Source organism: Jaculus jaculus, chromosome 4, assembly GCF_020740685.1.
Source record: "Jaculus jaculus isolate mJacJac1 chromosome 4, mJacJac1.mat.Y.cur, whole genome shotgun sequence".
Taxonomy (NCBI): Eukaryota; Metazoa; Chordata; class Mammalia; order Rodentia; family Dipodidae; genus Jaculus; species Jaculus jaculus.
Genome location: NC_059105.1, coordinates 159049805 through 159062604, shown reverse-complemented (window position 1 = coordinate 159062604; position 12800 = coordinate 159049805). Strand labels below are relative to the sequence as shown.

General features: G+C 51.4%; 1 protein-coding gene across 1 annotated transcript in view; it reads left to right on the top strand.

Moving 5' to 3' along the window:
• The window catches only part of Pdia5 (protein disulfide isomerase family A member 5), a 130461-nt gene extending 118707 nt beyond the window's left edge, over positions 1 to 11754 (top strand). Inside the window, exons 15-17 of the mRNA XM_045147458.1 lie at positions 3057 to 3127; positions 11108 to 11242; positions 11518 to 11754. Of these exons, the coding sequence (XP_045003393.1) occupies positions 3057 to 3127; positions 11108 to 11242; positions 11518 to 11598 (287 nt within the window). The 3' untranslated portion in view covers positions 11599 to 11754. The remainder of the gene's footprint in view (positions 1 to 3056; positions 3128 to 11107; positions 11243 to 11517) is intronic.
• The last annotated feature ends 1046 nt before the right edge of the window (positions 11755 to 12800 follow it).

The following is a 12800-nucleotide window of genomic DNA, read 5'->3' as shown; positions in this document are numbered from 1 at the left end:
CAAGCACCTTAGCCGCTGAGCCATCTCTCCAACCCCCTCCATGCACTTTTTTTGTTTTGTTTTTGTTTTTTTGAGGTAGGGTCTCACTCTAGCCCAGGCTGACCTGGAATTCACTATGGAGTCTCAGGGTGGCCTCGAACTCATGGCAACCCTCCTACCTCTGCCTCCCGAGTACTGGGATTAAAGGCGTGCGCCACCACGCCCGGCCCTCCATGCACTTTTTAAGACAGCCATTTCTCCAGTTACTCACCTGCTTGCTGTTTTCTTTTGGATAATGAGAAAAATCAGATGCAAGAGGCCATTCATCTGGGGCCTCGACGTTTTCAATCGGTGGTGCAGGAATTTTCACTAGGCTGACAGCTCCCTTTATGCTTTCAATAAGCAAAGAGTTTTTTTTTTTTAATTTAATTTATTTATTTGAGAGAGAGAGAAGCAGATACAGAGGGAGAGAATGGGCACACCAGGACCTCTAGCCACTGGAAATGGACTCCAGCTGATGCACCACCTTGTGCATCTGGCTTACATGGGTACTGGGAAATCGGACTCAGGTGCTTTGGCTTTGCAGGCAAGTGCCTTAACCACTAAGCCATCTCTCCAGCCCTACAAAATTTGTATCTATTTGCAAGAAGAAAGAGGAAGGAGAAGGAAGGAGGGAAAGAAAAAAAGAGAAAGAATGGGCATGTACTAGAGCCTCTAACCCTTAAAAATAAACTCCAGATATATGTGCCACCTGTGCATCTGGCTTTATGTGGGTTCTGAGGAACCAAACCTGTGTCCTTAGGTTTGGCAGGCAAGTGCTTTAACTGCAGAGCTATCTCTCCAGCCTATTAAAAAAAATAGTTAATATTTTATTTGAGAGAGAGGAAGAGGCAGATAGAGAGAACAAGTGTTCCAGGGCCTTCAGCCACTGCAAACAAACTCCAGACACATGTGCCACCTTGTGCATCTGGCTTACGTGGGTACTAGGGAATTACTGAAGACTAGAACCTGGGTCCTTAGGCTTTGCAATAAACAAAGAGTTTTAAGAGGGAGAATTAACAGTAAAATGAGATCATGAGTGCAAGGGTAAGCTATATTCAGCCAGCCACATATGTGCTATTCATGGGACTGTTCCTTCACAGGGGCTGTAGCCACCCACAGGATTAGGCTACCAATAGACTGTGCTCTTTAAATGTTTTGAAGTTATATAACATTACTCCCTCTATACTATGACATTTTCGTGAGTTTTAAGCTTTTTGTCTGTCTGTTGGGTCAAATTAGTGCTGTTACTTGTAATTGCCATCCCGGGCAATTGAAAAGTCATCCATCTAGTATGTGACATGTGGGCAGTTTGTCTCATTTGGTTTTGAAATAACCCATAACCAGCCCAGGGCGCTCTCTCTCTGCTCTTTCTCTGTCAGATGTTGGGAAATCCCTATACACCCCTTCCCACCACTGACACATTTATTTTTGTTGGGGGGCTGGCTGCTCCACCAGCCTGGCCATATGGGTGGTGCCGCCAAACTCAGGAATCAGCTCAAGCACTATATTCAGATCAACTTTGTAGCTGAGCCTTAATTTGGCTTCATGACACCCTTTGAAATGCCATTCATTATCTCATTCTGGAAAGGAGAAGGCAGACTAGCAAAACCATCTCTGTTCCCTGCCGAGTCAGCTCCGTCTGCCTCCTGAGTGGGACACACAGGCCATTTGTCTGGAGGTTGTGGCTGGATCCAGGTCTCCCCACAGGCGTGTGGCCTTTCCCACCTGTGTTTTGATCAGAGTTGATGAGCATTCAGGGCCAAAGCTGGTGTGCATATGTGCGTGTGTGTGCGTGTGTGTGTGTGTGTGTAGCAGGTCCGTTAACTAGAACCTGGGGCATGGTTGAGAGAGTAGACATGGGTTTCGGTTTTGACCTGTTCTCACTGAGAGAAAGACCAGAGTGGCCTGAGGCTTCCTGGGCTCACAGTGACCAGAGGAGAAAGTGACCCACAAACAGGTCTCCTCCGTGCACCCCAGCCAGAGAGGCTCAGAGCAATGCACAGACTAAGAGACAGTTCCCCTCAGTGGAATGGCATGGGCCTCCATCCACTCCGTTGGCTTTTCCTTGGGACGGGACATGTCAAGGGCCTTGGGGACTGCTGTGTAGCTGTCATCTCCCTCCTAATGTGACATGGCTCTTCCTTGTCCCTGGCTTTATGGTTGAGATTGTAGAGCAAAGGAGTGCAGGTTGTGAACACGGAAGGAGACAGAAGCAGACATGAGTCTAAGAGGTATGAGGAAAGTGGCTGTGCCCAGTTCCACCTTTCCCAGTGCCACTTCCTTAGTCATACAGTGGAGGGATGACATGATGTCATCCATGGAGTAAGAGAAGATTGTGTCAGGGGTTGGAGAGGCGGCTTAGCGGTTAAGGCATTTGCCTGCGAAGCCAAAGGACCCAGGTTCGATTCCCCAGGACCCACATAGGCCAGATGCACAAGGTGGCACATGAGTCTGGAGTTTGCTAACAGTGGCTGAAGGCCCTGGCACATCCATTCTCTCTCCTTCTCTCTCTCTCGCTTGCTCTCGCTCTCGTAAATAAAATTGGTCATGGTGGTGTGTGCCTTTAATCCCAGCACTTGGGAAGCAGAGGTAGGAGGATGGCTGTGAGTTTGAGGCTACGCTGAGACTACATAGTGAGTTCCAGGTCAGCCTGAGCTAGAGCGAGACCCCCACCTTGAAAAACCACCAGAAAAAGGAGAAAGGGGTCAGGCTTGGGGCAGTCCTGACTATGTGTGTATTCCTTTCCAAGTCCAAGACCCAGTTCACAGAACACCACACCAGAACCCTACCTCTTACTTAGGCCAGGTGGTAGACGGGAAATTCCGGGGCACAAACGCCTCAATACTTGTGGCAGCCCCCATGCCTGTCGACCAGGCATGGGGAAGGGCTCAGGTAGCGAGGCTGACACTCAGATGTTGAGAGTGGGGTGTGTACAAGGACTGAGTATCTGGGAATGACTCTCCAGAAGTTCCCAGAAAGCGGCCTTGCCTCCGCAGTGTCCAGGAATGCGTGACACTCTGTCCTCTCGTACGCAGGGTGTCCACACTGTAAGAAGGTCATCCCGCACTTTACTACCACCGCCGAAACCTTCAAAGATGACCGGAAGGTAAGGTCCCCCCCTCCCCACCCCCGTACCCCCATCCTCTCTCATTTCACCTTTGCCTTTGACATACCTTAGACCTTCCTTCTGTCATTCAGATCCCCAGCCCTGGATGCAGTCCAGCCAGGGCGTGTGGGCAGCAGCATCCTTAGAAACCATGACATCCCTTCTCTCTCTCTCTCTTTTCTTTTTAAATTTTTTGTTTATTTTTATTTATTTATTTGCAAGTAACAGACAGAGAGAGAAAGAGGCAGATAGAGAGACACAGAGAATGGGTGCGCCAGGGCTTCCAGCCTCTGCAAACGAACTCCAGACGCGTGCGCCCCCTTGTGCATCTGGCTAACATGGGTCCTGGGGAACCGAGCCTTGAACTGGGGTCCTTAGGCTTCGTAGGCAAGCGCTTAACTGCTAAGCCATCTCTCCAGCCCCATCCCTTCTCTTCACAAGGCAAGATAGCCCAGGCTGGATTTGTGCTACAACATCAAATAAAGGGATAAGCTGGAGCGTTTCAGTGCTCACACGAAGGAGTGTTAAGAGGGCCCAGGTGGCCATTTTTCCAGGGCTTCAACCTTTTGACAGTAGGGCCATACTTGCATAATTAAAAATAAGTAAATAAATAAAATTCCACAGAAGTCAAGTGTGGGAGGCTGCGATGGATCCTCGTCCTGCGTAAGCAAAAGGCTCCTGCAGCCGCTAGTAAGTAAAGAATAAAATTAACAGCCGGGCGTGGTGGCGCACGCCTTTAATCCCAGCACTCGGGAGGCAGAGGTAGGAGGATCTCCGAGAGTTCGAGGCCACCCTGAGACTACATAGTGAATTCCAGGTCAGCCTGAGCCAGAGTGAGACCCTACCTTGAAAAACCAAAAAAATCAAAAAATTAAAAAAAAAAAAAAGAATAAAATTAACAACCTGGAGCTACAGGTTGGATTAGGGAGCGAGCGGACAGCAGGCACAGGTCCCCCAGGTGGCTACCCCAGCAGGGCAGTGTGTGGTCTTTGGGGGCAGGGTAGCCCCCCCCCCCGGAATTGAGGGAAATCCCACCCAGCAGTCCGTGGTTGTCAGGTGCTTTTTTTGTAGTCAGAACTGGGGCTGGAGCCCATACTAGACAAGCGCTGTAACCAATCCTCTAGTTCCTACCTCATCTTCCCAGTCGGAGGCTGGCGGGAGATGACCGTGAAGACTGTTCCAGCCTTGGACTTGAACCTGTCACCCACCAGGCCGCCGGGCCCAGAGGGTCATGGAGGGGGCTCGCGCTCACGAGTCCCAGGCACTGTTGCAATGGCTCTTGATTTTCCCAGGTGGAATCTTCAGGCCATGCCAGCTGCGAGCTCAGCAGAGTCCCCGACAGTGGACAGACCACAGGACAGGGCAGGTGGAGCCTGGGGCGGGGGGGGGGGGGGGAGGCAGCATATGTGAACGGACATAGAGCATTGTCTGGCCTTGGGGAGCAGAGTTTGAGAGCAGAGAGAAGGCAGCTCTGTAGATGCCCGGATATGGGGTGCTGGTATGCCTTTCTGGACCCTCAGGGCAGAGACATTTGGGGATAGGAAGCTGGGGGTGGGGGAGACAGACTGAGAACAGGCGTATAAATAAGGAGGAGGGACCCGATTCCCGCTTAGATCCAGATCCTAGGAACCCTTCCTTGGATTTGCAGAGTCCCACTGACCCCCATTATTGCTGACAAGGACTAGAAACAGTTATTCACCTCCGTCCGCTACTTACCCTGCGTTAACATGGAAGTGGCAAGAGGGGCGTTCCCTGTGTCCCGTCTCCTTTACCATCCTGTGTGCCATCTGGGACGGGTGCATAGCTCCAAGGATGTCCACGACATCCCAGCCGCCTACCCCGGCACTGAAAGAGCTGTCACTCCGCATCGGTGGATAAGAGAATGCCTGAGATGGGTGGTTCAAGGCTCCTCAGGTCTCCGTGGGCTCTGCAGACTCCCACAGAGGGATCCTGAGGCATTGGTGAGCATGGTGCCAAGAAGCAGGGTCAGCTGAGATACCAGGGTGGCCAAGGAGAGCCTTGGTGGGTGCCCCATGACCATGGCACCTTTCTTTGTTTTCTTTTTCTTTTTTTTTTTTTTTTTTAGAGAGAGAGAGAAAATCGGCATGCTAGTGCCATCAAATTCCAGATGCTTGCGCCACCTAGTGGGCATGTGCGACCTTGCGCTCGCCTCACCTCTGTGCGTCTGGCTTACGTGGGATATGGAGAGTGGAACATGGGTCCTTAGGCTTCTCAGGCAGGCGCCTTAACCGCTAAGCCTTCTCTCCAGCCCCTGTGGCACCTTTCTATCCGCTAGACCACTGCTGAGGCCATCCGAGACCAGGCTTGTCAGGCTTACAGTGAGAGTGACAGAGAGAGAGACAGAGAGAGAGAGAAAGAATGGGCGCGCCAGGGCCTCCAGCCACTGCAAACGAACTCCAGACGCGTGCGCCCCCTTGTGCATCTGGCTAACGTGGATCCTGGGGAATCGATCCTCGAACCAGGGTCCTTAGGGCTTCATAGGCAAGCGCTTAAGTGCTAAACCATCTCTCCAGCCCTGTCCTCCTTTCTCACCTCCCCTATTGCAGGCCAGGGATCCCCATCACTCATGTTCAGAACTCATGTCAAGGGGTTCTGGCTTGCCTGAAGCTCCTAGGGCACCCAGTGGCAGCAGTGACAGCAGTTCTCAGGGGTAGCATGTGGCCTGGAGGTCAAGGTGACTAGTGTCTGTTCCGTGCCCCAGGCATGGTTCAGGGTTCCAGAGTGCCATCCTGCAACTCTGTTTGAAGACTCCGAGGCATGCTTCTGGAAGTTGTGGACTGATGGACCAATAGGAATGATGTGTGTGCGTGTACAAGTTCATGTGCACAAGGGTGGACATATGCATGCCACAGTGTACCCGTAGAGTCAAAGGATAACTTTCGGATGCTGTTTCTCACCTTCCTCCTTGTTTGTTTGAGGCAGGATCTCTCTCATTACTCACTGTTTTGCTTTGTGTTTTTAAGCATTTTATGAATCTATTTTAGTTATTTATTTATTTGAGACAGAGAGAGTGAGGATGGGCGCGCCAAGGCCTCCAGCCACTGCAAACGAACTCCAGACGCATGTGCCACCATGTGCATCTGGCTTACGAGGGAGCTGGAAAAATCAAACCTGGGTCTTTAGGCTTTGCAGGCATATGCCTTAACTGCTAAGCCATCTCTCCAGCCCTGGTTTTTTTTTTTTGTTTGTTTGTTTTTTAGTTCTTGAGGGTTTTTGTTTTGTTTTGTTTTGTTTGTTTTTTTTAATGGTATTTGCCAGGCTAGCTGGCTATCCAGCTTCCGCTAGATTCTCTTCTCTACTTCCCTTCTCACCTTCTCAAATGTACCTGGATTATAGACACCACTGCAGTGTCTGGCTTTCTGACGTGGAGGTGCTGGGGATCCAAACTCGGATCCTCCTACTTGCATAGCAAACACTCTATCCACTGAGCCATCTCTCTAGCCCCAGAAGTTAGTGATTTTTTGAGAACTGGCTCTTATCCTGGCAATCAGTTGGTATTTGGGGACCACTGGCCCATCGTCTGTCTCCTTTGACTCATGAGGAACCAAAGTCCAGAGAGGGAATGTATCCCAGGGATGTTCCGTGGGGCTTTTTAGCAGCCAGAACTGGGGGGGGGGGGGAGTTCCTGACTCTTCATTCTTCCTGACTCGCCTGGCTTCCACCTCTTAGCTAGAATTGGATTATTATTTTTTTTTTCCTGCCTAGAAACCAGTCTCAGTTCCTTCCCCAATCAATATGCAGTTGGTTTCTCACTTCCATTTTCATAGCCAAAGTCAATATTAGCTCCTGCAGAGATTTATTTTACTGAATCAATAAAGCTGCGTGTGGCGGCTCATATTTTAGCTGGGGAGCCTAAGCGCCCCCCCCCCCAGGGAGCTTAGCTGGGGACTTTATCAGTTGGCATGCTGGTGAGAAAAGCTTGCAGGCTGTTAGTGTTGGGATGGATGGTGTTATCATCGAAGGTCCCAGAGGACCAGGGCCCATGGTGGAAGGCACATGGACCAGAGCAGAGGACAGGGGACTGCTAGATGAGCTAGGAGGGGCTCATTTTGCACTTTAAGGAGTCCCGCAGCCTGAGGCTGGGGTAGAACCAGCAGAAGTATGAAATACCTGTGGGGGAGAAGCCATGAGACAGCGCAGTGCCTCTCTACTGACCCTCTGGGGCGAGCCCCCTGTCCTGCAGGAGAAGAATGACCACCAGACGAAGATCCTTCTTGATCACACTTTATTGGAGAGCCTCTTGGTTAACAGGAAAGCTGATGGCCAGGGGCGCAGGAGTGTAGCTGCTTTTATAGGGCAGAATACTACGGGGCGCCTGCTGATTGGCTGCCATAGGCTCACCCGCCCACAGGAGCCACGGGATAGGCTCGGGACAAGGTGCGTCAAGCGCATGCGCAACCTCAAGCGAGGTTGGCGCCAAGGCGCTGCCTAAATAAGGAAATATTTACCTCAAGACTGGCAGGAAGCCAGCGCCATCTTGCAATGGCGTCTGCATTAGCTCCCTACAACCCTCCTTCCCCCCACCACTATAATCTAACCAGGGGGATTAAGTCCTTTTGGCAAGGTTCACCCTCTGCCCTTCAGAAGTGAAAACTCCCTTGTGGCAGGGACCTCATTCTTTTTTTTAATTTTTTAAAAATTTTTATTTATTTATTTGAGAGGGAGAGGGAGAGAGAGAATGGGCATGCCAGGGTCTCCAGCCAGTGCAAACGACCTCCAGATGTGTGCGCTTCCTTGTGCATCTGACTTACGTGGGTCCTGGGGAGTTGAACCGGGGTCCTTTGGCTTTGAAGGCAAATGCCTTAACCGCTAAGCCATCCTTCTAGCCCTCATTCTTTTTTTTTAAGCTTTTATTTTATTGGGGGGGGCGTGCAGATAGAGAGAATGGGCACACCAGGGCCTCCAGACACACGTGCCACCTCGTCTATCTTGTTTATGTGGGTCCTGGGGAATTGAGCCTGGGTCCTTTGGCTTTGCAGGCAAGCACCTTAACCGTTAAACCATCTGTCCAGCCCTCATTTATTCTTAATTGCCTGAAGTCTTGATGTTTTAGACCCCTATGAATGTTGACCGTGAAGGAACAGTGACATACAGAGTGACAGAGAACTCATCTTCCATCAAAAATATTTTTAAGTCATGTGGTTCTCAGAGTGGCTTGATGGACTTGATAGTATTGTGTTCCTCATATACCAAGGCTCAGAGGTTCAATGAGAAGCCCCAGATTCCTTGGCTGGAAAGGAGTTGAGTCAGGTTCTGAACACTAGCATTGCCAGAGTTTTGGTTTCCCCAAAGCAGGCCCTGCACCTGAGCTTGTGGGCAGGCAATTAATTTGAGAGGTAGGATCAGAAAACAGGTGACTGGGGCTCAGCAGTTACAGTCACTTGCTTGCAAAGCTTGCTAGCATAGGTTCAATCCCCCATTTGCTCATTTAAAGCTGGGAAGACGGGCTGGAGAGATGGCTTAACAGTTAAGTACTTGCCTGTGAAGCTTAAGGACACTGGTTCAAGGCTCAATTTTAGGGCTTTTTAGAACAGTACCACGGTGCCCAGGAAGTTGTGCCAACTACCAGAGAGCAACCAGAAACTATAGGTGTGTGCTGTGCAGCAGGGGACCCACAACAAGGGCCTCAGGTGGGTCTGGTGGCAGGTGAGGCAGGAGAAATGGCTTGCTCAGAGCCAAGTCTGTGGGGGGGGGGGGCTCCCTTATCTTCCATAGGAACAGCATGGGCACCCGGAACAACTCGAAGTTGCATTCTGTGTTGGCGCTGCCCGTTAGTGTGAGGGGTTCCAGAGTGCACATTTTTAATTTAGTAGATTTCTAAAACTATATGCTACATCTCCTGTAGCTCCAGGGCATGTGTACAGATTGCACTCGTAATTCAAAGCCGGCGCAGGCTGAGCAGCAGCCCAGAGCAGGGTTCAGCAAACCCTCTCACCGGAGCCGCGGCCTCGGGCCCAGGGCTGGCTACAGCAGGGCCTCTGCTGCCCGCGGCACGGAGGCAAAAATCAAGACATGCCTTTCCTAAGGAAGGCAGGCTTGCACGTGTGCGGGTGAGCGCACAAACACCGGCTGCATGTGTCTAAATAATTCAGAACCCGATTTAGAGGGTGAGCTGGGGCTCCCAAGAGCCTGCCAGGGCCAGCCTCTGGCCTGAGTTGACTTGGGCTCCACATGGGCATTCACGGAGGGGCATTTTAGCCTGTCTGAAGGAGACAGCTGCCACTCCAGTCCAGCCAGTAGGATTGCGGGGCAAATGCTATCCAATCTTCTGACGTTTCCAGAGCGGCTTGAAGCCAGATTTTTATATTAAATCTTCTGGCTCTGTTCTCTGTTGGCAGCTAATTCAAATTTATTTTCTTTTTAAAATTCTGTGTGGGCCCAAATAGAACAGGCCTGAGAGCCAGCTACGGTTGTCTGCAGCAAGTTTGCAAACTTCGCTCCAAACAGTCTTGCTACATGCGAGGCTGTGCTTGGAGACACATTAAAGGGATCCTGAAGTGAGGGAGGCCAAGGGGGAGTCTCTGACGGCTGGGGAGGGGGGACGGCTGTGTCCCCTGCGCATTCTTGCCATTGGTCACTTCCCTGGGCACTCAGTAAGTGATGGGAAGGCTTCCGTCTGAGCCAAGTGTGCCCATCCAACGTCCCTGAGAGTGTTGCATTTGTCAAACGATCTGCTCCTCCGGGGGGGGGGGGGACTGCCATTCCAGGTGCCCGTGGTCATGCCCAGCCATTTGTGTGGGATCTGAAGAGCCCGACTCCGGTGGTATCAGGCCCTCATGCTTGCACAAGGAGGGCACGTAACTGCCAAGCCATCTCTGTAGCTCCGGGTCACGTAATGCCACCACCCGGCTCCTTCCTCTCCAGTGTGTAACCTGCGGCAGGAAAAACAAGCCCCGCTTTTGATTTTATACTCTTTTATTTTTAATTTTTTGTATGTCTTATTACTTATTTGAAAGAGAAAGAGGCAGGAAGAGAGAGAGAGAAAGAGAGAGGGAGAGAATGGGCACACCAGGGCCTTTGGCCACTGCATTTGAACCCCAGATGCATGCGCCACCCTGTGCATCTGGCTTACATGGGTCCTGGGGAATCGAACCTGGGTCCTTTGGCTTTGCAGGCAAGTGCGTTAACCATTAGGCCATCTCTCCAGCCCGATTTTATACTCTTTTGTTTTGAAAGAACAGTAAGGAAAAGCTACCCAGGCACATGTAATTTGAGAACGTCTTGGACCAGAGCCCCTGACTGCCTTAGTGAGGCTAAATGCCTTTCTTGTTTCTGGAATTATTGCTCCCCTGCCCCTCGGCCATCCTTTAGGACCTGGTTCAAATGGCAATGGTGCAGAGTGCCTTTGCCCCACAGACGGCCTGGGCCACTTATGGTAGTGCACACCACTCCACACTAAGATCGTCTCCTTACCCACGCCTGCCCTGCACAGAGCTCCTAGCAGAGACAGGCATCACTGTGGCATTAGTAGGAGTGATGGTTAGAGGCCAGTTGCCTCATTTCAGTTCTCTTACTCCATCTTCTGATGCCTCTGGTGTCACTAATCTCATTTTGTAACCGAGGAGGGGAAACTGAGGCAACCAAGAAGTTAGGTCGTTTTCCTTAAGTCTTTCTTCACGTGGTTGGTTGGTTTCATTGTTGTTGTTTTTCGTGGTAGGGCCTCGCTCTAGCCCAGGCTGACCTGGAATTCACTCTGTAGTCTGAGGGTGGCTTCGAACTCACGGCGATCCTCCTACCTCTGCCTCCCGAGGGCTGGGATTGAAGGCGTGCGCCACCGCGCCCCGGCTCCTTAAGTCTTTAATGTGCCAGGCAAGATTTGTTAAGGAACTAACTTGACGTCACAGCTCTTGTCCTGGCTGCAGTCCGGCACTGCTTCTGCAGATGTACAAACCCGGAGAGGCCTCCCCCCCCACAGCACCCACCCCTAACCTCTCCCCACCTTCCCCCCACCACCCCCAGATTGCCTGTGCTGCCGTAGATTGCGTCAAGGACACAAACCAGGACCTGTGTCAGCAGGAGGCTGTGAAGGCCTACCCCACTTTCCACTATTACCACTACGGGAAGCTTATAGAAAAGTATGACAGCGATCGCACGGTGAGTTGCAGGGGACTCCTGGCCAGAGTGGGCCAGCAAATCATGGGGGGCAGGGCAAGGAGGCTGCCAGGAACCTCACCAGTGAGCCCACACCCTCCACCCTGATGATAAGAAATACAGGCCCTGGGCCTCCTGGGTCTTCTTGCTGCTGGGAGAGAGTCTGGAGGAGATATGCCAGAGGCAGCAGGGTCTGCCCATGAGCTGATGGGGGGTGAGGGGGGTGCATCTGCTCAGGGGTTTAAGTCTCTTCTCGCTCCCCAACCCCTTCGCTGCAGGAGGTGGGATTTACCAACTTCATCCGAACCCTCCGGGAAGGAGACCTCGAGAGACTGGGAAAAAGGAAAGAGGAGTTGTAATTCTGCCTCAGAGAGAAACCTTTCCATGACACTGTGAATGATAACCCGTCTTCTTGTTCTTTCTGAATTTACACGTGTTCTGAAGACAAAAGTTTTTTATATGCCACTTATGGCCTTTTGTACAATTTTGAAATAAAAATGAAACCATTTGCTCGGTGGCGTGACTGTTTTTCCACAGAGCCTGGGCTGCTAGGATCGTGTTGAGGCGGGCACGCGTTCTCTACCCTCCGAGTCCTCTCGGAGGCGGAGTTGCATGCCAGTGCCACTTGGGCACCAAGCAACTCCTGAAAGCCCTTCATGGCAGGTGGGCAGAGGGTGGGGTGCTGGTTGGTCCCTGTCAATAGCTGAGAGCAAAGCAGAGAAACTAACCACACACACACACACACACACACACACACACACACACACATATAATAATACCCTGTTGGGAAAAGACTAGACTGAGGCGTTCAGGACTGGTGCTAACTCAGCATAACTGAGCACTAGCATCTAGAACCTCCTGGTTGGATGGGTTTTTTTTTTATCTCATTTGCATATTTCTCCTTCCTGTCCTGCTAAACGCTCTTCACTGGTCAGCCTCAGCTCACAGGAGCTCATGGAGACTGGACAGGAGGCTTTGGGGATGGCTGCTTGCTGTGCCCTCTGGCTGGAAGGAAGGATTTGTTCTCTGGGCAATTAGACCTGTGATCCAGCATCCCACCCAGGACACAGGAACCTCCAACCCTCACACCACCTTTTCCTCAGATGGATGGTACCTGCCCTTGACTTACCTGTTCCACTAATCCTTCTGCATTCTGCATCCCTTTGTCACTGGCACTCAGCCCAGTACCCGGCTTAATAACCCAGGGCTGCAGAGATGGCTTAGCAGTTAAGCGCTTGCCTGTGAAGCCTAAGGACCCCGGTTCGAGGCTCGGTTCCCCAGGTCCCACGTTAGCCAGATGCACAAGGGGGCGCACGCGTCTGGAGTTCGTTTGCAGAGGCTGGAAGCCCTGGCGCGCCCATTCTCTCTCTCTCCCTCTATCTGTCTTTCTCTCTGTGTCTGTCGCTCTCAAATAAATTTAAAAAAATTTAAAAAAATAACCAGAGCCCCAGTACCACTGTGATCCCCCCTCTCTGCCCTCAGTATTTCTCCATGAGCATCAGAACAGGCTCACTCAGGCTCACTCTGCCTATTTGAATAGTACTGTAGGCAGTGGTCCAGA